The following is a 25,443-nucleotide window of genomic DNA, read 5'->3' on the forward strand; positions in this document are numbered from 1 at the left end:
GGGCTCAGGGGCGGCCACCTGGTGTAGCAGTCTGCTAATGTCTTTCTAAAGCAAGAAAGTCTCTCTAGCTTTCCAAGAAAAAAAAAAAATCTTTCTAGCTTTCTGAACTCCAAATGCACTCAGGAGAGTTCCCAGCCATTCAGCCCCACCTCACTGACCGCAGCCCGCCCTCCGTATTTCCCTGCCAGATGGTAAGTAGAAACGAATCCGCTTCTGAGCCCAGGTGACGGCGAAAATTGGACTTGTTTCAAGCAAATAAGACTTTTCAAGGCTGATCACCTTTTTTAAGTCCATAAAACTCAGGAGTCCTTTAGATGTGTTGGGCCTCTGGAAGCTTCTCCCCCTGCCCCCAACGCCAGTGTTACTCCACGGATTTTAAAAATGTTTTCATTTTACTTTGAACCGTCACTATATTTGATAGTTACAAGAGGAGATTTGGGATTGTTGGAAAGAAGTCATATTCTTTAGGTTGTTCAGCTCTTTTAAAGAGCTTTGCACACCAAGAATTCTTCAGGTGTCCCGGGGACGGTGGGGTTTTAAAACGTTCAAATTTACTGGTAACACATGAACCTAATTAGTGGGGCAGCGGAGGAAACTGTTTGAATTTGTAGGTGACAGAAGATATGTCCTTGCAAATGGAAGAGGCAGCATTATATGTAACACCATTAGCAATTTTTTCATATAGATCTGAGTTTCTTGTAAAAAGGGAAGGTATGGGGGCACCTGGATGGCCCACTTGGTTAAGCGTCTGACTTCAGCTCAGGTCATGATCTCACGGTCTGTGGGTTCGAGCCCTGCGTTGGGCTCTGTGCTGACATCTAGGAGCCTGGAGCCTGCTTTGGATTCTGTGTCTCCCTCTCTCTCTGCCCCTTTCCCACTCATGTTCTGTCTCTTTCTCTCTCAAAAATAAACATTAAAAATTTTTCTTAAAAAACTGAAGTTACATATATTGTGCTCAAACCCACCCAACCCCTCGCTAAATTAAATGTTTCTGATGTGAAGGAAAGCCCCGCCTAGAGTAAACAAGTTTTGGCATAGGTGTGACTGGGTAGTGTGAGGGATAAGGAGGTGTATCATGTTGGTTATTAGACTTTTCCTTTACCCCCTTTTTCTTCAGAGAAAATCTAAGAAGAATATATTTCTTAATGTTAATGCTCTTCTTATTTAAATTAAAATTCAGTACGGGGGGTGCCTGGGTGGCTCAGTAAGTCAAGTGTCTGACTTCGGCTCAGGTCATGATCTCACATTTCACGAGTTCGAGCCCTGTGTTGGGCTCTGTGCTGACAGCTCAGAGCCTGGGGCCTGCTTCGGATCCTGTGTCTCCCTTTCTCTCTGCCCCTAACCCACTCACATTCTGTCTCTGTCTCTCTCAAAAACAAACATTAAAAACAATTTTTTAATTATATAATAAATAAATAAAAATCCTGATTTGGACTTGTGGATAAACCTTTACTATAGGACCCTAAGAAAAAAAATAACAGTAATGGTGAATGTTGAACAAGTTCCATTATGGAACCCCTTTTAGGAACCAGCTGATAAAGACATTTTGTGGGACGAAAATACAGTATTTGGACGCATGAATGCTTCCACATAGAGCTTGACATAATAAGATCCCGAGCTGCCAGGCACATTGGCTGGAGGTCCTAGAGAAGTAGGGACACAAATGACAGTGACCTTGTTTCTGAGGACATTAAAAAAAATTTTTTTTTAATGTTTATTCATCTTTGAAAGACAGAGAGCACAAGCAGGGGTAGGGCAGAGAGAGAGGGGGACACGGAATCTGAAGCAGGCTCCAGGCACTGAGCTGTCAGCACAGAGCCCAACGTGGGGCTTGAACCCACGAATGGTGAGATCATGACCTGAGCCAAAGCCAGACACTCAACTGACTGAGCCACCCAGGTGCCCCTGTTTCTGAGGACATTTTTAAGCATAACTCTTCCTACCACTTGGATGTGACTGAGAGGAGATGAAACGAGACATTTCTTTTGTGGCTTCTATGGTTAGTCCAGTTTTTTCTCTCTCTTGCCACTAGTTCTTATAATCTCTACCAAGATACTAGGACATGATAAACAAGACACCTTGAGGCCTCCCCCGCATCAGGAAAGCTTTGAGCAGTTTGTAATGTCCCAGTTGGTAAAGGATCTCCCTTGCCTCCCGTTACAATGTAACTGTGTTTGACAATTCATTTACTTCGTTGTTGCGAGCCTACTACGTCTGGGCACTGATCTCAGTGCTGGAAATGCAACAGGAAAGAAGACCGTGTTTTGACTCTCGTGAACTTCTGTTCCAAGCGAGGCGGGAGAGGCAGGCAATAGCAAATCTCTAACATGTCAGGGGTAGTGCTGTGGAGAAAATCAAGCAGGAGGAGAGACAGAGTGATGGGCGGGGGAGACTTCTCTGATTCGATGTCACTTGTGCAGACCCCTGAAGGAAGTCAGGCAGGCAAAGGCAACCATTGGGCGCTGACCATGGGGGAGGACAGGGAGGTGGCTTGGGTGTTTGGGTATCAGCCAGGGGACCGGTGTGGCTGCAGTAGGGGGAGTGGGGGCCACAGCCACAGGTGTTGTTGAGGTTGGAGAAGTAGCCGGGACGGATCATAGAGGGTGTGGCTGTGTTCCAATAAACTTTGTGGACACTGAAATTTGAATTGTATATCATTTCCATGCATCATGAAATCATCTTTTCATTCGTTTCAACCATTTAAAATTGTAAAAAAGAATTCTTAGTTCACGGGCTATAGTAAAACAGGGTACAGGCTGGATTTGGCCCACAGGTCATAGTCTGTCAACCCTGATCTGTATCATTACATGATTTTATTGTCTGCATAGTCTGTGTTGGTACCTGACATTTTTTTCGGACTGTTTATTTTGAGAGAGAGAGAGAGACAGTACAAGCAGGGAGGGGCAGAGAGAGAATCCCAAGCAGGCCCCGTGCCGTCAACACTGAGCCCGATGTCTGGCTCGATCTCATGAACCGTGAGATCACGACCTGAGCCGAAACCAAGCGTCAGACACTTAACCGACTGAGCCCCCCAGGCGGCCCGGTACCTGACATTTTTCGTTTGTTTGCATATACGTTTATTACTTTGTCATCTTCCACTAGAAGGAAAGCTTTTTGAGAACAAGAACTTTTCTTTTTTTCTTTCTCTCTTCCTTTTGTTTTGTTTTGTTTTGTTTTGTTTTAAGGAGTTGCTTGCGCTCCCTGGTGTTGGCCCAGCACTGCTGCTCCAGCCCCAGCTAGAGTCCCTCTCCCACTATGGCAGCCACTTGGACGCGGAGCACAGGGCGGCCAGCAGGGGGCAGCAGCTCACCGGCCTCTCCAGTCCTGCCTGTGGGGCGCCCTGCGAACAGGAACTTTGCGTGGTCTACTTCAGTGTCCCAGTCACCTAGCACAAAGCCTGTAATAGAGTAGATGCCAGAAAAAGTATGGACTGACTGATGGACAAGGTCTGTAGGATCTTGAGATACCCAGGTGGGAGTATCTCACCCAGGTGGGAGATACCCAGGTTATAAATTGTTGCATGAAGCAGTCTCCAACATCTGCTCTCACTGTGGCTTGTCTGATTTCACTTTTTTACAATCTGAAGCATGTTTGTTTGTTTGTTTGTTTGTTTTTGGTAGTCTCCATGCCCCACATGGGGCTTAAACTCACGACCCTGAGATTAAGAGTTGCCAGGAGTGCCTGGGTGGCTCAGTTAGTTGAGCGTCCGACTCTTGATCTTGGTTCAGGTCATGATCTTGCGGTTTGTGAGATTGAGCCCCATGTCGGGCTCTGCACTGATAGCTCAGAGCCTACTTGGGATTCTCTGTCTTCCTCTCTCTGTCCCTCTCCTGCTCACTCGCTTGCTCCGTCTCTCTTCCTCTCAAAATAAATAAATAAACTTTAAAAAAAGGTTGCATGCTGGGGAGCCGGGGTGGCTCGGTTGGTTAAGCGTCCAACTTCAGGTCATGATCTCACCGTTCGTGGGTTTGAGCCCAGTGTCAGTGTAGAGCCTGCTTGGGATTCTGTCTCTCTCCCTGTCTCTGTGCCCCTCCCCTGCTCTTGCTCTCGGTCTGCCCCTCCCCTGCTTGTGCTTGCTTGCACTCTCTCAAATAAAAAGTAAACAAAAAAAAAAGTCACGAGCTCTACTGATTGAGCCAGCCGGGCATCCCCTGAAGCATTTTTGATAAGACCGTATATTCACCCTGTGCTGTTTTCCTCGGGGTGAGAGAGGGTTCACGTGTTGCTAGGAAAGAATCCTGCAGTGTCCTTTTAGCCACAAGCCCTTCTATAAGGTGCTCACTCCTAGGAGCCAGTTATAGAAGACGTCACCTCCGCCCATATTCTAACCTGCTGGTCACAGAAAGGGAGATGGGCAAAGCAGTGTGGGGCCACATGGGTAAAACATGGACGCCGTGATGATTTCCTTCATCTTTGAGATCCCGGAGAAGTGCTGTCTGTGTTTTCATCTGGTGATTTGTGGTTTGTGAACACGTGCTAGACTATGGCAAAGTACTCCGGTCAGATACTTTTCAGTCAGCCTAGGCCATGCTGTGCCGCAGTAACAAGCAACCCCCAGATTTTGGTGGCTCATAAACAACTGAGACTTACTTATGGCTCATACCACACGGCCGTCCCAGCTAGTTCAGGGTCAGCTCCACTTCGGGATGAAGCTGGCTGAGCATCCACATCTTGAATGTCATTAATCACTGAAACAGAGGGCCAGGGAGCCCCGGAGAGTCTTGTCCTGGCAATTAAATGCTCTGGCCAGGAAGTGACCTGTTACCGCTTCTGGTCACAGCCCCCCGACCCACTGTTCCATCCAACCACAGGGGAGCAGGAGATGCCATCCTTCCATGTGCTCGGCAGATAGAAGGCTGGAAATATTTGGCGAAGGGTATTAATGACTAACATACCTGTGATTGCTTCTCAATGTTTCTGAACTTATCTGTGAGGTGGGAGACAACCATGGTTGGGTACTGGGGTAGAATCGGGGAAGGAAGGCCCTTAAGTTTATTTCTGCTGTTCAGGAGTAGGCTCCTTTTCCCTGGAAAAAGGAAGGCTATCCACGCAGCTCAGTAGATATTTGTGGAATGCCTACCACCTGCCAGGCACATGAGTGGAAATGACATTTTTATAAAATAAAGATGTCTTAGTTATTTTCATGCCTTACCAACAGCCAAGAGGTTCATTTTGGCCTGTGGGAAGGACCATTTTTAACACCTGGAGCTTTAATAATGTAAATTTTCATGAGTCATTTTTTTTGGTCATTCATTGTTACCTAAATAACTATAACAATCACGTGTTGGAGAAAAGTACTGCTTTCCTGAAATCTAGGTTTGGCCAAAGTTGATTCTGGAGAGAGAACATGACATTTGTGGAATATTGGCAGGGCGAATATTTTGTTGTTGCTTATGGTTCCATTCTGGAGAGAGTTAAGAAGGGTGTAATTTTGACTGAATGAATGCCCTGAATTCTTTCTAAATTAAGATCTCCTCAAAAAGAACAGAGTGGGATGAAAAAGTAAAAGCAGCCTTTGCCATGGTGTGCTTGGTTCACAATTACACCATCACCGCAAGACTGGGGATCCTTGGGCATCTTAGTGCAGAGGATATTGGCGAGGAAGAGAAGGAGAGCCATGGAATGTTGATATGGGACCGCTGCATCTTTGGAAGAGAGGAAAAGGGGGCATACTGGGCTGACTGCCAGCAGTACGGTGGGGCCGCCTGGCCAAAAGGACACGAGGTTTTGCATAAAGATCTTGTGCCCGTCTGATGGATTGTGTCACACTTGGGCTGAAATAGGGCTCTAGCAGTTAACTGTCACTGCCATAATGCTGTGTAACAGACCAAATTACTGGCTTCAAACGTCAGTAACCTCTTCTCACTCATGTTGCTGTGGGTCAGCTGGGAGTCACAATCAAGGCTCAAGCCATCGGTTGAATATGGGTCTGCCCCGCATGCCTCTCATCCTCCTTGGATCAGCGGGTTAGCAGAAGCAGGTAGTTGTAATGGCAGAAATGTAGCAGAGTGCCCTCCTGAGTACATTTCCGTACTCTGTGTCATGTCTCGTAATATCCCATTGGCCAAAGTAAGTCTCATGACCCAATATCAGTAGGACTTAGAAAGGTATTCCCCCCTTTTGGGGGGCAGCTGTGGAATTGTTTTTAGCCAATGACCTAATTACCATGAAGGCTTTGAGTTGTTTCCTCATGCACTGGGCCCTTGAGCTTTGAGATCAGTGATAAAGAAACTATAACAGGAATATATACTCTTGGGATTATTCAGAGCACCCTTTGAGTTTTGCCATCTAAGCCCATCCCACACGCATCTGCCTCACGTTTCCTCATCACAGATGTATCAGATGGGAGCAGAGGCATTTGATTAGAGCGTGGATTTAAAACATATGAAGGGGGCATAAACATCTCCCCAAATGCTAAACCATTTGGCTGGGGAGAAAACCACCAACAGTAGTCATCAAATTGGAGGATGTGGAGGTCCCAGGCATCTTAGCCCTCCAGTATCCCCTTAAAATACCCAAATGGCTATGTACACACACAGAAATGCATGCACGCATGTGCGTGCACGTGAGCGCACACGCACACACGATTTCCTTGCATTTGCAATTCCTTTCCTTAGTCAAGTTTAATTAAACACCCTAGGTTTCTCATATATATGCATTTCAATACAGAACTGTGTAAGCGAGAGAGCCACTGGGAGCATGAGGCCCCCAGATGGCCAGGTTCCTCGATTTCAGAGAAGCAGGACCAGGCCCTTGGCCGGCTCCCTCTGAGAAACCCCAGCAGTAATTATTAGCAAGCATGCATTCTCCTCCCTGCCCTCAGTTGATGCGCCCCATTCTAGTAGGTACCATCTGTTCCGGGTAAGGCCAGACCATCATAACAGATTGCAAAGGGTTAAGAAGTGGGTTGTTTCTTGGGGCACCTGGGTGGCTCAGTCGGTTAAGCCTCCGACTTCGGCTCAGGTCATGATCTCGCGGTCTGTGAGTTCGAGCCCCGCGTCGGGCTCTGTGCTGACAGCTCAGAGCCTGGAGTCTGTTTCAGATTCTGTGTCTCCCTCTCTCTCTGCCCCTCCCCCATTCATGCTCTGTCTCTCTCTGTCTCAAAAATAAATAAACGTTAAAAAAAAATTAAAAAAAAAAAAAAAGAAGTGGGTTGTTTCTCATCTGTCTATAAAGACATATGTAAAGCCTGAACAGATTACTTTGAAATTGGCCTTTCATCTGAAAATACCTTCAAGAAGTGTTAGGAAGAAGAAGGAGAAGGAGAAGAAGGAGAAGAAGGAGAGGAAGGGGGAGGAGGAGGAGGAGGAGGAGGAGGAGGAGGAGGAGGAGGAGGAGGAGAAGGAGAAGGAGAAGGAGAAGAAGAAGTTTGTCCTTGATTTACACTGGAAAGGTTTTTCTCTTTTAAATTTTTATTTACTATGATTGAAGTTTCCCCATCTTGTTCTTTTCAAACTCCCCTCTCTGGTTATTCAGGGAAATCAAAGCCATAAAACACAGACCCCTGCACTGCAGCACAGGACCTGATGCCCCACCCCTGAGAAAAGAAAGAAAAGAAGTTAACTTTACTGAGTGCCGACTCCATGCCTGACCCTTTCCCACATATGACCTCGTGTGATCTCCACATCAGCTCTCTGAGTTGAGCACGATTAGCCTTGCCATCTATAAACGAGGAAGCCAAGCCTTAGAGAAGGAATAATTGACCCTCAGTCAAATAGCTAAAAACGAGCAGTGCCTTGATTCAAAGGCAGCCTACTTTATTTTTTAAAGTATTTTTCCCTTTTGGTGTGCTGTTCTATGAATTTTAACACATGTATAGATTTGTGTAACCCCCACCATACTCAGGATAGGGAAACATTCATTTAGGCTATCCTTTTATAGTCATACCCTCCCCCCAACCTCTGATCTTTTCTCCATGACTATCATTTTGGTTTTTTGAGAACATCATAAATGGAGTCCTCCAGTAACTAACCTTCTGAGATTGGCTTCTTCCACTGCTGATGCCCTACAGATCCATCCAAGGTGCTGCATGGACCAGATCATTGTGTTTTCTTGCTAAGTGGTATTTCACAGGATGGATGGAACCATTTGTTTAACCACTCACCCATTGAAAGACTTATGGGTTCTTTCCAGTTTGGGGATTCTTTTTTTTTTTTTAACTTTTAAAAATATTTATTTATTTTTGAGAGACAGAGACAGAGCACCAGTGGGGGAGGAACAGAGAGAGAGAGAGAGGGAGACACAGAATCTGAAACAGGCTCCAGGCTCTGAGCTGTCAGCACAGAGCCGACACAGGGCTCAAACTCACCAACCATGAGATCACAACCTGACCTGAAGTCGGACATTCAACCGACTGAGCCACCCAGGTGCCCCTCTAGCTTGGGGACTGCTATGAAGAAAGCTATTATAAACATTAGTGTAAAGAGATGTATGTGAACCCTAAGTCCTCCTTTATCAAGAGCAAATTCCCAGGAGTGTGACTGCTCAATCATATGGTGAGTGTATATTGAACTTTGTCAGAAATGGCCAACACGTTTTCCAGAGTGCTCTCCCATTCAAAACCGGTCTCGAACAATTCACATCCACGTGGTCCCCTCTCCAGTTAGCTGTGGTCTATGATGTCAGGCAAAGCTTCCTGTCAGGGGATGTTATTTTCACTTGGGAGCTACGGGAAGCAGAGTCGGAAAACTTCATTTGGACTCAGCAGTCTAACATGGCCTGGGTAGATTCCTTGACACATGGGAGAGCGAGAACAGGGATTGAGGGGGCAGGGGAAACAATATTTGTGGAGGACAGCTGGGAATATGACTGTGCAACACAGAACCCAAACCAGGAAAATTCTGGGGGTTTTGGCTAAGCCTTAAACATTTCGTTAGAGATGAAATGCAAAATGCTCTCGCAGCAAAACAGAAGTTCCTAAGAGGTGGAGGGAGCACAGAATTATTTGCATTGCAACCTGACCCACTTCCCCAAACCTACTGCAGAAGGAAGGTGCTGACAGCTGTGATGCCCCTGAACTCCAGTTCTATTACTGTGGCCCCAGGCAACACTTGTAAATCCCTAAGCAAAGTCTTGTGAAATGTGTTCTCTGCATAGCTCACCCAGAAGCTTCTGGATTTTCCCAAGATATAAATCCTATTCACTCCACCTCCTTATTACCACACTTCCTGAACACAGTGCCAACATGGTGGACAAAATAGCATCAACAGTTTTTAAAAGGCTGGGAATCGTAGACTCAACGCTGTCAAGAGGTCCAGAGAGGAATTTTGCAGAGCTGGTCTGTTTCCATATCTAGAACAGGATTCTTAATAGCATGGGACTGGATGGCCTAAGAAAAGCTTTTCACGGCTCTTTGAGGCAAGCAGTCAAGGGCTCCACTCCGAAATTCCTCACTGAACGTCTGAGAGCTCGGAGCCAGGATCTGAGCCTGGCTGTGGACCCCAAGCCATATTCCTCCCACCTAGGCATCCATGTTTCTACTCCTCATTGATATTTTCTTTCAAATACTTTTATGGACCACCTTGTGAAAAGATTACAATTTACACCTCTCTGTTGAATTCCAGTAAGTTAAAGCACTACCTATTATTTTTTATTCTGTTTTGACAAATGGGTTGTTTTGAGTCCTTGGGAATTTGAGAAGCAATTTACTATGTCATTTAGGATGGTCTCAGGCAGGAAAGGCAGCTGACTGCACGCTCTTTTGTCTGGAAAAGGTTATCGTTGGTCTTCAATCTTGAAAAAGTCATACAGGTTGGGGGCTGGTAGACCATCAGATGACTTAAGAAAGGCTTTGGAAATCCAGTTAATCAAGATACTTACGCGCAAATAATTTGAGTCCAAGGTGTAACCCAGAAGAGCTTAAAGAGTAGGATTATTTCTCAGCGTGCATCTACCATTTATTCCCTACTGCATGGACTTGTACTTATTTACCTCAGGCACTAACCAGAGTCTTTGGACTTAAACCAGCCTGCACCATCCTCCAAATGAGTGGTTCTCATTAAAATCACTTGGGAAGATTTTTTAAATAAATTTTATTTTGAACTACTCGGAGATTTACAGAAAAGTTTCAACGATAGTAAAGAGAGTTCCTAGGTACTCCCACCCAGCTTCCCCTAAGACTACCAAACCCTCAGGAAGTTTTCCTTAAAAAAATTCCTGATGGCAAAGCTGCGGCCCAGACCCATAAAATGAGAATCTCTGAGGATGGGATCCCAAAGCATCAGTATTTCTTTGAAGCTTCTTCCCAGGTAGGTTCAAGGCGAAGCCGAGGTTGAGAACCTCTGTTCCCAACCCTTACTTCTCCAAGTGTGATCAGCCAACCAACGGTATCGCCATCACCCCGGAGCTTGTTAGAAATGCAGCATCCTAGGGGTGCCTGGGTGGCTCAGTCAGTTAAGCGTCTGACTTCGGCTCAGGTCATGATCTCACGGGTTGTGAACTTGAGCCCCACATGAGGCTCTCCGCATTCAGCGCAGAGCCTCCTTCCTGCTTTGGATCCTGTCTCCCTCTCTCTCTGCCCCTCCCCCGCTCATGTGTGTGCTCTCTCTCAAAAATAAACAAACATTAAAAAAGCCTCCTAGGTTTCACCCCAAACCTCCTGCATCAGAATCTGCATTCTAACCAGAGGGCCAGGTGATTCATGCACACATTGTTTTGAGAAGCACTACTCTATACAAAACATTAAACAGACCACACAAGCCTAGGCCGAATTGCTATTTGTCAAAGCATGTGTGTATTTATTACTCGTAAATTTCCTCATCAGAGATGTGCTAAGTGCTTATTATGTAAAAAGGATGAAGCAGACGTGTTCTACCCTCAAAGAGATCACATTCTCGTAAGGGAAATGCAATGTGTTCCTAAATGATATCGTTTAACTTAGGCACATCATAGCTTGATCGAACAAGCGGCACTGGCTTTGGACTTGCAGAGAGGACACCCGGAGGAAGACACTTATAGGTGAGGTAGTTTGAACAAGTGAACAATCTCTGGGTTAGATTTTCTATAGCGTGCAATGAATCATTTTTTTCCACTTATTTAATACCTTTGTATGTAGCTCTTACCATTGCTATATAAATAAGACCCATCATCACTGCTGCCCTTACAACCCAGTGAGGAAGACCAACACTAAGCAAGTAAGGACACAAATGATTCATTAGTGTCAGTGGTGGTAGGTGCTGGGAAGGAGAAAAATGGGGTGCTGTGAATCCATGCGACCTAGGGACGGGACCCAGGCAGGGGTGGGAGCTGTGGGGGAGCCTCTTTTCCCTGAGTAGGTAACATCTGGCCAAGAAGGGTTCCACTGGACAGGGAGGGAGGGCGCCAAGCAGAGGCGGGGGGCGGCATGGACCACGGCGAGAGCAAGAACAAAAGAGCAAACCCGAGGAAGGGATGCTTACTAATACTCGGCTCTCTGGTGTTTCCCACTGCCTCCTGAACTGGTACAAGTAGCCTGGCCTTCGAGCTTCCAGTCCTTCCTCTTTTTGGTTTTAAATAATTATAGCGATACACAATCTACATACCATAAAAGTTACTCATGCACCTGTTTTAAGTCATTTGATGATTTTTAGCAACTTACTGAGTTGAGCAGCCATCATCCACGTAAGATCCCTTGTGCCCCCTTTTACAGTTAACCCTCGTTTCCATCCCAGCCCCAGGTGGCCAGTCATCTACTTTCTGTCTCTTGGGAACGACCTAGGAGTGCGATGGGTTGGTCATATGGTAAATTTATGTTTAACTTTTTAAAGAACTGCTGAATCCTATCAACAGTGTAAGAGGGTTCCCACTGCTCCGCCTCCCCAACAACACTTGGTGTATTGTCAGTCTTTTTGACTGTAGCCATCCTCATGGATGTGACGTGGTACCTCATTGTACCAACCTCTCCCTCATCTTATGTGCCAGTCTTCCCACTCTTAAACTTGGCTCTGTGCCCACGGTGGCCCTCCCACTGATCTTCGCACTGTGGCACCTTGATATCCCCCAATCATGCCTTTGTTTACTCTTTGAGTATGTTCCTTGACTAGATATTTTTGAGGAGGAGAGGGGACAGAGATTTAGAATTTAACTTAGTAGGCGTCCACGAGGCCTTTGATTTCCCCACAACGTGGACTCTTCCAAGTTCCTCCTACAAACCCAGCCGCCATACTTTTCCGAACATCTTGCCTGCCGTTTCAGTTACCCTTGGCCCAGGTTACTGACCAAGCCCGAGCTGTGGAGATGCTCATGCTTCCTCATGGCAGAGTGCCATGTGAACTTGGGGGTTAACAAGAGGAGAAATGGCTACCCTTCCTATTGTAGTGCAGAAAACAGTGTACATTCAAGTAAGAGTAAAATCTTGTTACAAAGACTTTAAGTCTCACATCTTCAAAACTGGCTTGTGGTGGCCAGGACATCAGAGAATGATTTGTTATCTAGGAGTGAAATTGCTAATAGCATTGGATTAATTATCACACACACAAAACGGTGCTACTGTAACAAACAGCAGAGATCTGGTAACCTTGTTTCACTTCCTTCCTCTTGCTGAGTACTTTCTAATTATTTTAGTTTTGATTAGGGGTTCCACTAGAAAAGAGGGAAAAATCATGATTAACGTACTTGGCAAATGTTTGGTACTTAAAACCACTGAAACCAATGGCTTATATATACATTTGGGATTATATTCACACCTTGTGATTTTAATTTTTGTCTTACCCAAGCAGATAACAACGTTAATTACACAAAAATCAACTAGTGCAGAAAGTCTATTGGAAACCAACAGCCAGCCAGCCATTTTTGACCCTTTGTAGACGTATCCCCCGATGAATTGTCAGGTGTCTGCTTATGTTGAGTTGTATTTATGTATAGTATTTCCGCTTGCAATAGCAAAATGACTGTCTGCAATATCTCAGCTATTTCAAACTAGATTTTAAATTATGAGGCTTGAAGTATGCTTAAATAACTCTGAGTACTTGAGTAAACACTGCATGTTTTATGATGAGGCAAGTCCTATGAGCCGTTTCAGTGCCTTTAATTCAATCCAGAGATTTGATATTTTCTCCTGAGTTCTCAGTTGGATAGTTTAAAAAGATTTCTGAGATTGAATTGAAATCTGTAAGAACTGTGAAAACGTACATCTTTCTATGTTCATGGATGGTATTGAATGAAACTTACCTCAATAAATAAAAATTCTTTCAATATAGTACAATTTTTAAAACCTATAAAAAGCTATTGGATTGGTTTCATTATTTTCATGCGGAAGCAATGATGTAACAAAATTGTATTTCAGAGATTGAACTGTGAAGAGGCAATGAATAATCAGGAAATGGGAGGCCATTGACAAATGGGCCCTGATGGAGAATCAATGAATTTCAGAGTTGCTTCAAGACATGAGCAATTATTCAGTTTCATCCCCAGATTTCCTAGATGAAGAGGCTGTGGCGTGCTGCTTAAATTTGATGCCGGTTCCACAAACCCTATCTTTGTTCTTCAAGCTTCCTCTTCCCCTCACTCCCAGAAAATTGCCCTGATTTAAATTTCACGGACAAGTGAGAAATCCTAGATCCCAGGCAGTCTCGCTGTGCATAAACCCATGTCATTCTCTATGAGCCTATTTCAGAAGGGGACCCTCTCATCCATTCATCCATTTATCTCTGCAACTTAGGTCAAACCAGCACCTCTGCTTTCTCTCTCCTGCATGTGTGTTCGGTGTCTTCCTCTCTGTTGCCTCTTTTCCTCAAGCTTATAAACATGTTCAAGATTCTCCCCTTTTGTTAAACACACACACGTTCATATCTAAACTTCTGAGCAAGATGACCTTCCCAATTCATGGTTTGAGGTCTTTTATACTCCATAGCAATTATAGGTAAAATATAAAATTGATCAAATGATCATAAACATCGGCAGATGGCAAACATGTGCAGAAATGGTACCAAAACGTGAAGCTGAAAAGATCAACACATCGTACACCTTAAACTTACACCATGCCGTGTGTCAGTTGCATCTCAGTCCAAATAAACTTTTAAAAAACATGAAGCCGAAGCTGCCAAACTGATGCACTCTGGGTCTGGAAGGTGGAGGCCACCAAGAATTCAACCTCAGCGGGTAGTGGGTTCCATGAGTGCACTCCATCAGTTCCATGGAAGCGGAAGGAAGTTACTGCTCTTTGCTGCCTGGAGCCGTGTCTTCCATGAAACTGCTTAACTAGGGGCAGCAGAAGCACATACTTCCTTGAGACCAGGACTTGAACCAGGCTGGTCCCTGAGTCATACTCAATAAGATTCTGGATTCAGGGCCCTGGGAGTCAGGGGTTGCAACCACAGAACTTCTAAATGAAGAAAGGATAGGGAGAAAAAAAAAATGAACTCCCAATGAAGATGAAACTACTAAACAAAATTCCAAATCACAGAGGTAATTATTGCTAAGAAAGCCAATAAAATTAATAATCAGGATATAAATCATATATATGAAGTTAAAATAAGACAATTTGAAGAAATAAGTGTATTTAGGAATGAGATAAAGAGATTAAAGGAATGATATTCATAAAATGACAAATTCGAAGAAACATACAGAAATAAAAAGGAAGGAGAATGAAGTGGAAATATTTGAAATTAGGAATATGGTGATTGAAATTAAAAACTTACTAAACTCACAATTGGAGAATTGGTGATTGGGAAGATGAACCAATTAATTTCACACATTGAAGAGAGATGAAGGGAGGAAAAAAATAGATAAATATGAAAGTACACTTAAGAGACATGTACGATCATTAAAGCGCTCCAATATATATCTGGTAGATATTTCAAAACTAGAATTGAAACAACACATGGAATAATGAAAAACATAATGCCTGAAAAGATAAAGAATGGAAATTTGAAAGGACGTTGGCCTCAAGATTGAATCTGCTGTGAAGGTCTCTTTTGCAACTTGTCAACCCTGCCATTATGGACAATATGTAAAATGAATGGGCATGGTTGTGTGCCAATAAACCTTTATTCATAAAACAGGCAGACAGCAGGCTGAATTAGGCCAGGGGGCTGTAGTTTGACAGTCCCTGATGTAGAATAGGAATCAGTGTTTATATTTTCATATATACCCCTCCAGGTAGTATATATATAATATATATATATAATTTTACATATATATAATTTTACATGTATGATTAATTAACAATGATTGTTTATGTATACATACATACACAAAGGACATTATACACAAATTATTTTATTTTTTAATGTTTATTTTGAGAGAGCGCACACACACAAGTGGGGGATGGGCAGGCAAAGAGAGAAAGAGAGAGAGAATCCCAAGCAGAGCCCGACACAGGGCTCTATCCCACAAACCTCGAGATCATGACCTGAACCAAAATCAAGAGTCGGTTGCTTAACCGACTGAGCCACCCAGGCGCCCTCACACACAAACAATTTTAAAATATATAAAAACCGAATCATACATGACTTGACCACACTTGCTCTTCTGAGCACCCCGCTTTTGGACAACACTCTGTATCTACCATCATATCTAAAAACAAAAAGTCCTGCTCCTAAAACTTTGATTTATTGATGCAGATTTTAACTAAAGTTTTTCAGGCACAGTGGAGGAGGGTGTACATCACACCACTCGACGCAAGGCTTCCTGAAGGTTCCATTTGCTCAGCTGTCCTTCCCCACCGTTCCTTCCCCTGTAGCAGGCAGCGGACACCCATCTCTCCGTTCACCCTCTTCAGCACCACCCTGCAGCTGTCCTGGTCCCTTGGCTCCCCCCTCACCCAGCTCTAAAAATCCCCTCGGTCCGCATATCCCAGCTGCCCGGGAAAACAAAGATCCAGTAAGCACAGGCTCAGCAGGTGAAAATCTGGGTCCCTGACGATAGACAGACTGCTGTATCGTTTCTCCAGCACATTCCAGGGAGGAGCTCAATTCATTCTGTCCCAATGTACGTCTACATCACTGGTTTTGATGACCACATGGTATTTCATTGTACGTATGTATCATATTTGTATAACCAAGCCCCTTATTTTGAACAATTTACCGTATTGGCGGAGTCTCACACATCCGTGCGTTGTATCAGCCAATACGGTCCGTGTAGTTGCGCAGAAAGCAAATTTTCAACATAAACTTTGGAAGTGTATTTTATCAGAAAAAAAAAAAAGATGCCTGTGAAATAGTGAACGGGAATAGTGAAAGGCTCAGAGGGTTAGAAGTTAGAAAATTCAGGTTATCAAGGTCTTAAAACCTTTCTTTCCTGTGGGACTATAGGCAGGGTCCCCAGGACTTTGTGGGCCAGCTTCTCAGATAACAGAGATGAAAGCAATGGTCATCGGCTCCGGTCACAAAAACAGTGTGATTTTAAAATCCTTACTAGTTTCCGGTGGCTGTTGTACCAAACTGCTGCAAAATTGGTGGCTTCAAACAATAGAACTCTATTCTCTCAGCGTTCTGGAATCCAGAAATGTGAAATCAAGGTGTAAGCGGGGCTGTGCTCCTTCCAAAGACTCTTGGAGAGAATCCTTCCTTGCCTCGTCCAGCTCTTGGCGGCCCCGGGCCATTCCTGGTTTGTGGCTGCATTACTTTAACTTTTGCCGCCGCCTTCACAAAACCTCATCTGTGTCCATGTCTTTCCCTCGCTCTTAAGAGGATGCTTGTCTTTGTATTTGGGTCCACCTGGATAATCCAGGATGATCTCATCTCATGATCAGTAATTACCTCTGCAAAGATCCTTGGCCCCAGTAAAGTCACGCTCCCAGGTTCTGGGATATAGCATTTCGAAGTCCACCATTCCGGCCACTATGGTACTGTTTTTAAATGTCCCGAGAACCCAGGGGAATCATTTTTTTTGATTCAATCATCAATGAGCAGCATGTGAATCAAAAATACTCGCTAGTAGTTTTCCTAGGTACCGGTGTACATTTGAACGATCTCTCTAATTTCTTTTCAGCTCCATTTACGTCTTTAAGGGTCGGCAATGAGGGCCGTCAGGACACACTAAAACTTTAGTAACTGGCTTTGAAACCAGTATTTTTGTCTGTTGACAGCGGGCGTCTCGGTCAACCTTAGAACGGTCTGAACAGCAGATCAGGGCGGCCTCCGGTTTGGAGGAGCTGCTGCGAATCACACACTTCGAGGACTGGAAGCTGTGGAGATGCCGACTGAAGCTCCCGAGTTTGACCGGCACAGACTCCCGCTCGGCTTCCCATCGGGCCACCAGGTTTGCGGCCACTTTCTACGACCTTGAAACCCTAAAAGGTAGGCGCGCGCGTACGCACGTGTGGCCAGAAGCCAGTTCTGCAGTGTGTCAGATACTAACACGTGCACCAGCTTCTTCCAAGGGTCTGAGGAGGGCAGGCGCGGGTCCGGGAGAAGAAACGGGGTGCCTGATTTCATAGCCTCGGCGTTAGCAGAGAACCCTACGTTTCCTACGTTGATTCTGCAGAGAAATATATTCAACATGATTTTGAGATCGAAAACCGATGCAAGAGAACACTTTAAAATTCACAACTATATTTTAACTCAGAGATGCCAGGGCAAAACAAACCTAGAAAGACCATTCTTCATAGAGAAAAAACCACATCTACATCGACTAAAGATGAGGAAATTAGGTTTCACTTCTTTTATGTCTTCAAAATTCTGGGTTTTTTTGTTTTTTTTTTTTTAGCAAACATGAAAAGTAGAAGTTGGAAGCTGAGTTGTCATAATGCATATCAGTATTACTAGATGACAGAGGCAGAGAATCCTCTCAACAAAAGAATCCAAACTCCAGACTAGGAACTAACCTAATTTGAAATAAAGGGGGTGATTGTTCCCTAGTAAGATATGGAGGTTCTTTTTAAGAAAACCATTGTCTGTATATGTACTGTGCCATAATGAATGAAGCTTGCCAAACACTGTCACGGGGCCTCTGGTTAGGCATTGGACTTTTTGGATAACGTAGCAAAACAACACAAGCCACTGGGGCATTGTTGATCTAGCATTTTAGATTTGATGAACCTAGGATTACCTAGTGATGGGTTACATCTATCACATAACTCAAATTAACCACCAGGCCAAAATTATTCTTTTCTCTTTTTCTAGAATTATCTTTCTTTGTTTCCATATGTAAAAAGATGACGAGGTTGCACAGGCCGCTGTTGTCAGCTGTGGGGAAGGCCGTGTGTCGGGGGATAAATCTCTTGGCAGCGCTGCGGGCATGGGTGCGAAGAGGGTTCTTTGTGCTCTTGTGTATGACCGTGTGTCTGAGTTGAGACAGTTGGAACCCTGGCCTAGAACCCACTTAAGCCAGAGGTTTGAAGCTCTACTTGTTTCTATGTGGCCAATTAGCATGGACTTCATGGAAACAGAGGGATCCGACCTCACCTGAAGATCCAAGGCCTTAGCCAGATTACCTGTCTGAAGGCCTGGGGTGAACCTGGAGATACTCCATGAAAATGGAGGGAGACAAGCATTTACCATACAACCAAGACTAGGTGATAAAAAAAAAAAAAAGTCAGTGACATTGACAGTTTTTTTTTAATAATGCTTTTATTTATTTTTGAGAGAGTGCAAGCAAGGGAGGAACAGAGAGATGGGGGGGAGGGAACAGAGGATCTGAAGAGGGCTCTGTGCTGATAGCAGAGAGCCCAACGCGGGCGGGGCTTGAACTCACAAACTGTGAGATCATCATGACCTGAGCCGAAGTTGGACCCTTAACCGACTGAGCCACCCAGGCGTCTTGACGTTTTCTGAGGCGGAAACCATAAAACAAAACAAAACAAAACAAAACAAAAACAAAAACAAAACAACTGTATTTTAAAAAACATAAAAATATGGAATTTGCCAGCTCTAAAATGTCTCTTATTACATGGGAATCATCAGAAGTTATTTGCTCAGTTAGAAGCAGTAAATGATCAAATCAATGTGTTACACCACTTCTCATTTGTTGTCAACTCTTCCTCACAGATTTGGGGGTCATTCCCTGAGGCACAGCAGTCCTGCTTGGCAGGACTTTGCTAGGAAAGAACAGTAAACTTATGAAGCTTTTAAGCAGTGGCATTACTCATAGTTCCACACAATTTTGATTAAAATCTCGTACCACTCCAACTTTCAAAACTTAGTCTTACAAAAAGCAGATGGAAAGCAACATTTAAGTAGAATTTTAAACAAAGCATATTCTTGTAAGTCAACTACTTGCTTTTCCCAGGACTCATGATTAATAATAGTGACTTAAACAATACTCATATTAAGACCAAATTTGGTAATTTCTCTCTCATGGTTATAGCCTTTAGGCTCTTTATATAAGCATTCATAATCAGAAATTAAAAGAGTCTTGGGTTGAAAGATTTTATTATGAAAAAACAAAGTTAAGGCAGATTGCATAGCATATGCAAGGTTTCTCAGGTGGCCAAATATCTTTTTGTGACTGACTGAAGAAGCCACGTATGAGGAATATTAAGATTAAGGGGAAGCGGGGAGGAATAAAGATATGGAAAAGGTGTTTTGAAGGAATAATTCAGAGCCTAGGGTCAGATCTCCAACAATAATGTTATATCTGTACACTTCGAGCAGTTGTTTGTCCCTTCTGGCAGAAACACGTTCGCATCTATGGGAATCCAGAATGACGTGGAGAAAGACCCACGTAAACTTTGGAAGATGGGGTAAAAAGGGAGGAGAGTTTATTGCTGTGTAACACATTACCCCCAAACTTAGCTGCTTATACATATTTTATCTCACAGTTTCTGTGGATCAGAAATCTAGACACGGCCCAGCTGGGTGTCTCTCCTTCGGGATCTCTCCAGAGGCTGCAGTCTAGGCGTCCTCTTGGGCTGTGGGCAGCATCTCAAGGTTTAATTGGGGCAGGATGTGCTTCCAAGTTCACTCAGAGATTGTTGGTAGGACTCAGTTCCTCACAAGCTGCTGAACTGAGGGTCCCTGCTCCTCACTGGCTGTTGGCCAGAGTCTGCCCTCAGTTCCTTGCCATGTGGACCTTTCCAACGTGGCGGTTTGCTTCATCAGAGCCTACAAGTTGAAAAGGCAAAAGAGAGAGGGTGCCAGCAAGAGCCAGAGACTGCTAGCGAGACAGAAGTCACAGTCTTTTTAAACCTAATCGTGGAAGTGAGATTCCCATCACTTTTGCTGTATTCTCTTCCTAAGAATCAAGTCCCTGGGCCCAGCCCCCACAGAGGAGGGGATTGTAAAAGGGCGTGAACATCAGGAGGTGGGCCTCACCGGGGGTCGTTTTAGAAGCTTCCTACCACAGGAGGGTGTTCACCACCACCTCCAACACATACTAAACTCTACAGTTGTATGGCAAGCTCAAGGAAAGTCTTTAAAGTTGTCTTTATCCTAAAATTGAGTCATTTCCCCAAAACACCCGTGGAAAGGCTGTACAAGTGTAAGTATCAAAGTGTCAGAGTCTAATTTTTTTTTTAATTTTGCCTTTTATTTTCTTTCAATATATGAAGTTTATTGTCAAATTGGTTTCCATACAACACCCAGTGCTCATCCCAAAAGGTGCCCTCCTCAATACCCATCGCCCACCCTCCCCTCCCTCCCACTCCCCATCAACCCTCAGTTTGTTCTCAGTTTTTAAAAGTCTCTTATGCTTTGGCTCTCTTCCACTCTAACCTCTTTTTTTTTTTTTTCCTTCCCCTCCCCCATGGGTTTCTGTTAAGTTTCTCAGGATCCACATAAGAGTGAAACCATATGGTATCTGTCTTTCTCTGTATGACTTATTTCACTTAGCATCACACTCTCCGGTTCCATCCACGTTGCTACAAAGGGCCATATTTCATTCTTTCTCATTGGCAGGTAGTACTCCATTGTGTATATAAACCACAATTTCTTTATCCATTCATCAGTTGATGGACATTTGGCTCTTTCCATAATTTGGCTATTGTTGAGAGTGCTGCTATAAACATTGGGGTACAAGTGCCCCTTGCATGAGCACTCCTGTATCCCTTGGGTAGATTCCTAGCAGTGCTATTGCTGGGTCATAGGGTAGGTCTATTTTTAACTTTTTGAGGAACCTCCACACTGTTTTCCAGAGCGGCTGCACCAATTTGCATTCCCACCAACAGTGCAAGAGGGTTCCTGTTTCTCCACATCCTCTCCAGCATCTGTAGTCTCCTGATTTGTTCATTTTGGCCACTCTGACCGGCGTGAGGTGATATCTGAGTGTGGTTTTGATTTGTATTTCCCTGATGAGGAGCGACGTTGAGCATCTTTTCATGTGCCTGTTTGGCCATCTGGATGTCTTCTTTAGAGAAGTGTCTATTCATGTTTTCTGCCCATTTCTTCACTGGATTATTTGTTTTTCGGATGTGGAGTTTGGTGAGCTCTTTATAGATTTTGAATACTAGCCCTTTGTCCAATATGTCATTTGCAAATATCTTTTCCCATTCTGTTGGTTGCCTTTTAGTTTTGTTGGTTATTTCCTTTGCTGTGCAGAAGAGTCTAATTTTTAAAAATAAACTAGGAGAGAAAAAGCAAGTACTGTTTTACAGGGAAATATGGAATCTTTTTATTCCCAGAGGCTTGTGTCTTTTTCTGGTTTCCTTCAAATTAGCTAGAATGGCCAGAAGATGACCTGGCTAATTTCAAAATGACCTGGCTCATTTCATTATTTTACATAAACACCGGCATGGGGCACTCGCAAATGAAGGAAACCCTCGCTTGAGGAAAGATCAGTCCCACTTAAATTTCCATTCATGTGGTTTGCCGGGTTTGAATCCTCCTACAGCTACTTTAGCAGCCAACGGACACACATCGCCTGATGGCGCTAGGACCCACCCGCACCTGACTTCAAGTGGAAGAAATGCTGTCCAGCTGTGTCCCGAAATTGCTTAACAAATAACACTTACAGGTTATTTCTTCACGTGCTTCCATTTGCTTCCTTATCAGCCAGCTCTCCCAGGGGTACCCGGGGAGTTCCAATACCAGACATGGTGCTCTTCGCCAAAGAAGGTATTCGATCAGTGGGAAGGGACACAGATTGTGGTTTTAATTTTTCCGAAAACAGTCTTTGGTTAGAGGGCCGCCCCCCGCCCCCCCCCCCCAATCGCAGACGTGAAAATGACTGTGCTCGGTGGCACCCTGGCCCCCGCTGGCCTGGCCGCCCCAACGGCTTCCTCTCCGCAGTTATCGATGAGGAATGGCAGAGAACCCAGTGCAGCCCCAGAGAGACATGCGTGGAGGTGGCCAGCGAGCTGGGGAGGAGCACCGACACGTTCTTCAAGCCGCCCTGTGTGAACGTGTTCCGGTGTGGGGGCTGCTGCAACGAGGAGAGCCGCGTCTGCATGAACACGAGCACCTCCTACATTTCCAAACAGGTAAGGGGACATCCGCCCGCGGCCCCCTCCGAAGCCCCGGGGGACAGGCGTGCCGCTGAGCCCAATGCCAATGGGCACCGTCTCATTTCATCCCTGAAACAAATCAAGAGGGTATCTTATTATTATAGATGAGGAGACTGAGGCTCAGAGAGCTGAGCCGTGGCCGAGCTGGGATTCAGATCCAGGTCTGTGGGACTCCAGAGCCTGAAGTCCCTCTGGCTTTAGAGCAGATTGCCTGGGTTCAAATCCCCACTCTTCCACTCAATAGTTGTGTGGCCTTAGGCAAGATATAGAACCTCCCTGTACATCTGCTTCCTCCCCTGTAGAGTGGGGGGTGGCTAAATACAAACCTCACCGTGTAACGCGTGCCGTCGTTCTAGCCTCTCTGATGCTCTGATGTCGAGAATCTGCACTGTCTTGTGGATTCGTTGGGTTCTGTGCTGTGCGAGTGGAGTGACTGAGAAGAGTTGGACGGGTGGGGCTGTGGGAAGGAGGAAGAGCTGGCGAGATGCCCTGAGCTAGCAAAAATGGGGAGCTGTTCTCACCCTTGGACTGAAGGGGCTAGGGGCTCAAGCCGTTTCAGGAACCCAGAGAGAACGGGGAGAAGCGGGCTGCGGGTCCGGTTGGAGGGGTGGGGGCAAAAAGTCGGGGGCAGAGGGTGGAGGATGCGAGGACCTATAGATGCAGCCATGGAGGCCAGCGTCTCGAGACACCGAGCCCAGTGGGGAAGGAAGCAGAGAGGATGGCATCTCGGGAGGGGCAAATGGAGCGTATCTGGCACAAAAGATCTTTGAGAAGAATTCTCTCGTCCCCATGAAAGAAATAATTCTTCCCTCTCCATCTTGTAAAATCTCTTTCGCCCCGTAGATAAGTTTTTCTTTCTGTCACTGCTACTATATTGTTGTGAAATGTAATAGATGTGGCATCAAAGAGCAGTGATAGCAAACTTAAAACATGTTCAAAGGCTGTCAGTCCGACTACATTCCTTTTGGTTCTCCGTTGCAGATTCCTCGCACGTGTTGATATATTTGTCACATTTGCCTATGCAAAATGTGTACATTTTGCTCATGATTGTGTACAGAGGTAGTACAATAAAATTACATGTGTACACGAAAATATCCACGGTGGGTAATGTTCTTAATTGGATGGAAAGAATGGAAGGCCGATTTGTTTGGTAATAAGTTAATTTATGCTTCATTTTGTTTCCCCTACCCCCTAAAATTGCCCACAAGCTGTAGAGTTTCTTTCTCTAAATTCTTTTAGAGAATCTTGGAACTTGTAAAAACTCTGACCTCTTACTATTTGACAATCGGCGGGGGGTAGTGGGAAATGACCACATTATTCCCTAAAAAATTCCTGTAAAATTTCGCAAGAAGTTGAAGTTTATGCAGAGTAAGCACTCTAAAAACTTTCTCTTAGTTAGACTCATAGAACTTCTATTACATATCAAAAGGTCAGAATAAACACAACTTTAATGGATTGTTTCCACTTAATAGAGAGTTGAGTACTTTATTTTGACTGCTGTACTCAACAAATGATTAGTTTTAAAGAATGTACTTAAGGGTAAGTGCACAGGAGTTTTTCTTGCCAAATATGCATTCTTGAACATTTACACAGTGGTTTAAAAAAAACTACCTCTCACCCCAAAGTTATGGACTGTTTGATGACCTACATCTTAGAAACAAAGTGAATAAATGAATGCTGTGTGTAGTAAAGACTACTTGGAATGGGGATTGAATAAACAGAACACTAAAATCAAGTTCAATTTTGTCCATACGCCATAGAGCCACTCTAGAAACAAAGTAATTGTCATGTCTCTGAATTCTACTTGTCAAGATCCCACCTTGCTTCTTCTGAAATTTTGCTTCACAGAAATTTTGTTCCAAAAAGTTAATAAGGCATATTCTTAAGAGTATCACCTCTGGCTCTAGAGCAGATTGCCTGGGTTCAAATCCTCACTCTTCCAATCAAGTTGTGTGGCCTTAGGCAAGTTATAGAACCTCTCTGTACATCTGTTTCTTCACCTGTAGAGTTGGTGGTGGATAAATAAAAACCTACCATGTAATGTCGTTATAAGGGATAAATGAATTAACATAAAACAGGGCATATAGAAGCAGAATGAGGACTCCTGGGTGGCTCAGTCGGTTAGGCATCTGACTTCGGCTCAGGTCATGGTCTCACGGTTCGTGGGTTCGAGCCCCATATCGGGTTCTGTGCTGATGGCTCAGGGCCTGGAGCCTGCTTCGGATTCTATGTCTCCCTCTCTCTGCCCCTTCCCTGCTCATGCTCTGTCTCTCTAAAAAATAAATAAACATTAAAAAAAAATTTTTTTTTAATTTAGAAACGGAATGATATTCATGTTACCTATAATTATTTGGTTGGGTGCGATGATCTTGTATCAGTCAGTTACTACTGTGTAGTGCTGCATAATAAACACCCTAAATTCTTACCCATGTCTGTAAGATTCAGTTGGTTTAGAGTGGGCTCAGTCGGGCTTGACTCCAAGCTACAGATTGAGTGCAGGTCTGTCCCCCGGGTGTCTCGTCCCTTGGCCCAGCACGCCTGCCAGATCATGCTCTTCTCATGGCTACGGTGTACACAGGAGAAAACAAGCCCACAAAGCACACACAGTTCAAGTTTGCCGTTGTGTCATGTCTGCTAACATCCTGTTTGCCAAAGCAAGTCACATAGCCAAGTCCAAAGTCAAGGAACAGGAAACTATATTCCTTCGATGGAGATGGTATGAGAAGGGATAAGTAAATAGTCTCAAACAATAATCTGTTTGCCACGGTCTCAAAGAAACTTCATAGCTAGAATTTCACTTAGTCCTTATAATTTACACTCAAAATGAAAACGGGAGGAAGGACCAACAGTGCCATTTTCAGGGATACCAGTGACACTAAGTGTTAAGAGGTTTGGTCTTAAATATTTGGTAAAGTTGCATAAGCCCCCAGTCTCCTGACTCCCAGGCCAGTATCCTTTCCATCATGCCAGCCTTTATCCTCATTAGTTCGATTCTTTTAAAACAATTTTTTTTAAATGTTTATTTCTTTTTGAGAGAGAGACCGAGTGTGAATGGGGGAGGGGCAGAGAGAGAGGGAAACACAGAATCCAAAGCAGGCTCCAGGCTCTGAGCTGTCAGCAAAGGGCCCGACGCAGGGCTCGAACCC

The 25,443-nt window shown here is 44.5% G+C and overlaps 1 protein-coding gene across 2 annotated transcripts in view; it reads left to right on the top strand.

Moving 5' to 3' along the window:
• VEGFD (vascular endothelial growth factor D) overlaps positions 1-25,443 on the top strand; it is a 35,764-nt gene that overhangs the window by 1,773 nt on the left and 8,548 nt on the right. For both annotated transcript variants that reach the window (XM_019417954.2, XM_053891818.1), the window contains 2 exons: positions 17,006-17,216; positions 22,083-22,273. In XM_019417954.2, the coding sequence (XP_019273499.1) occupies positions 17,006-17,216; positions 22,083-22,273 (402 nt within the window). The remainder of the gene's footprint in view (positions 1-17,005; positions 17,217-22,082; positions 22,274-25,443) is intronic.

Source organism: Panthera pardus, unplaced genomic scaffold (genome assembly GCF_024362965.1).
Source record: "Panthera pardus isolate Hobbes unplaced genomic scaffold, ASM2436296v1 HiC_scaffold_27, whole genome shotgun sequence".
In the NCBI taxonomy this organism is placed as follows: Eukaryota; Metazoa; Chordata; class Mammalia; order Carnivora; family Felidae; genus Panthera; species Panthera pardus.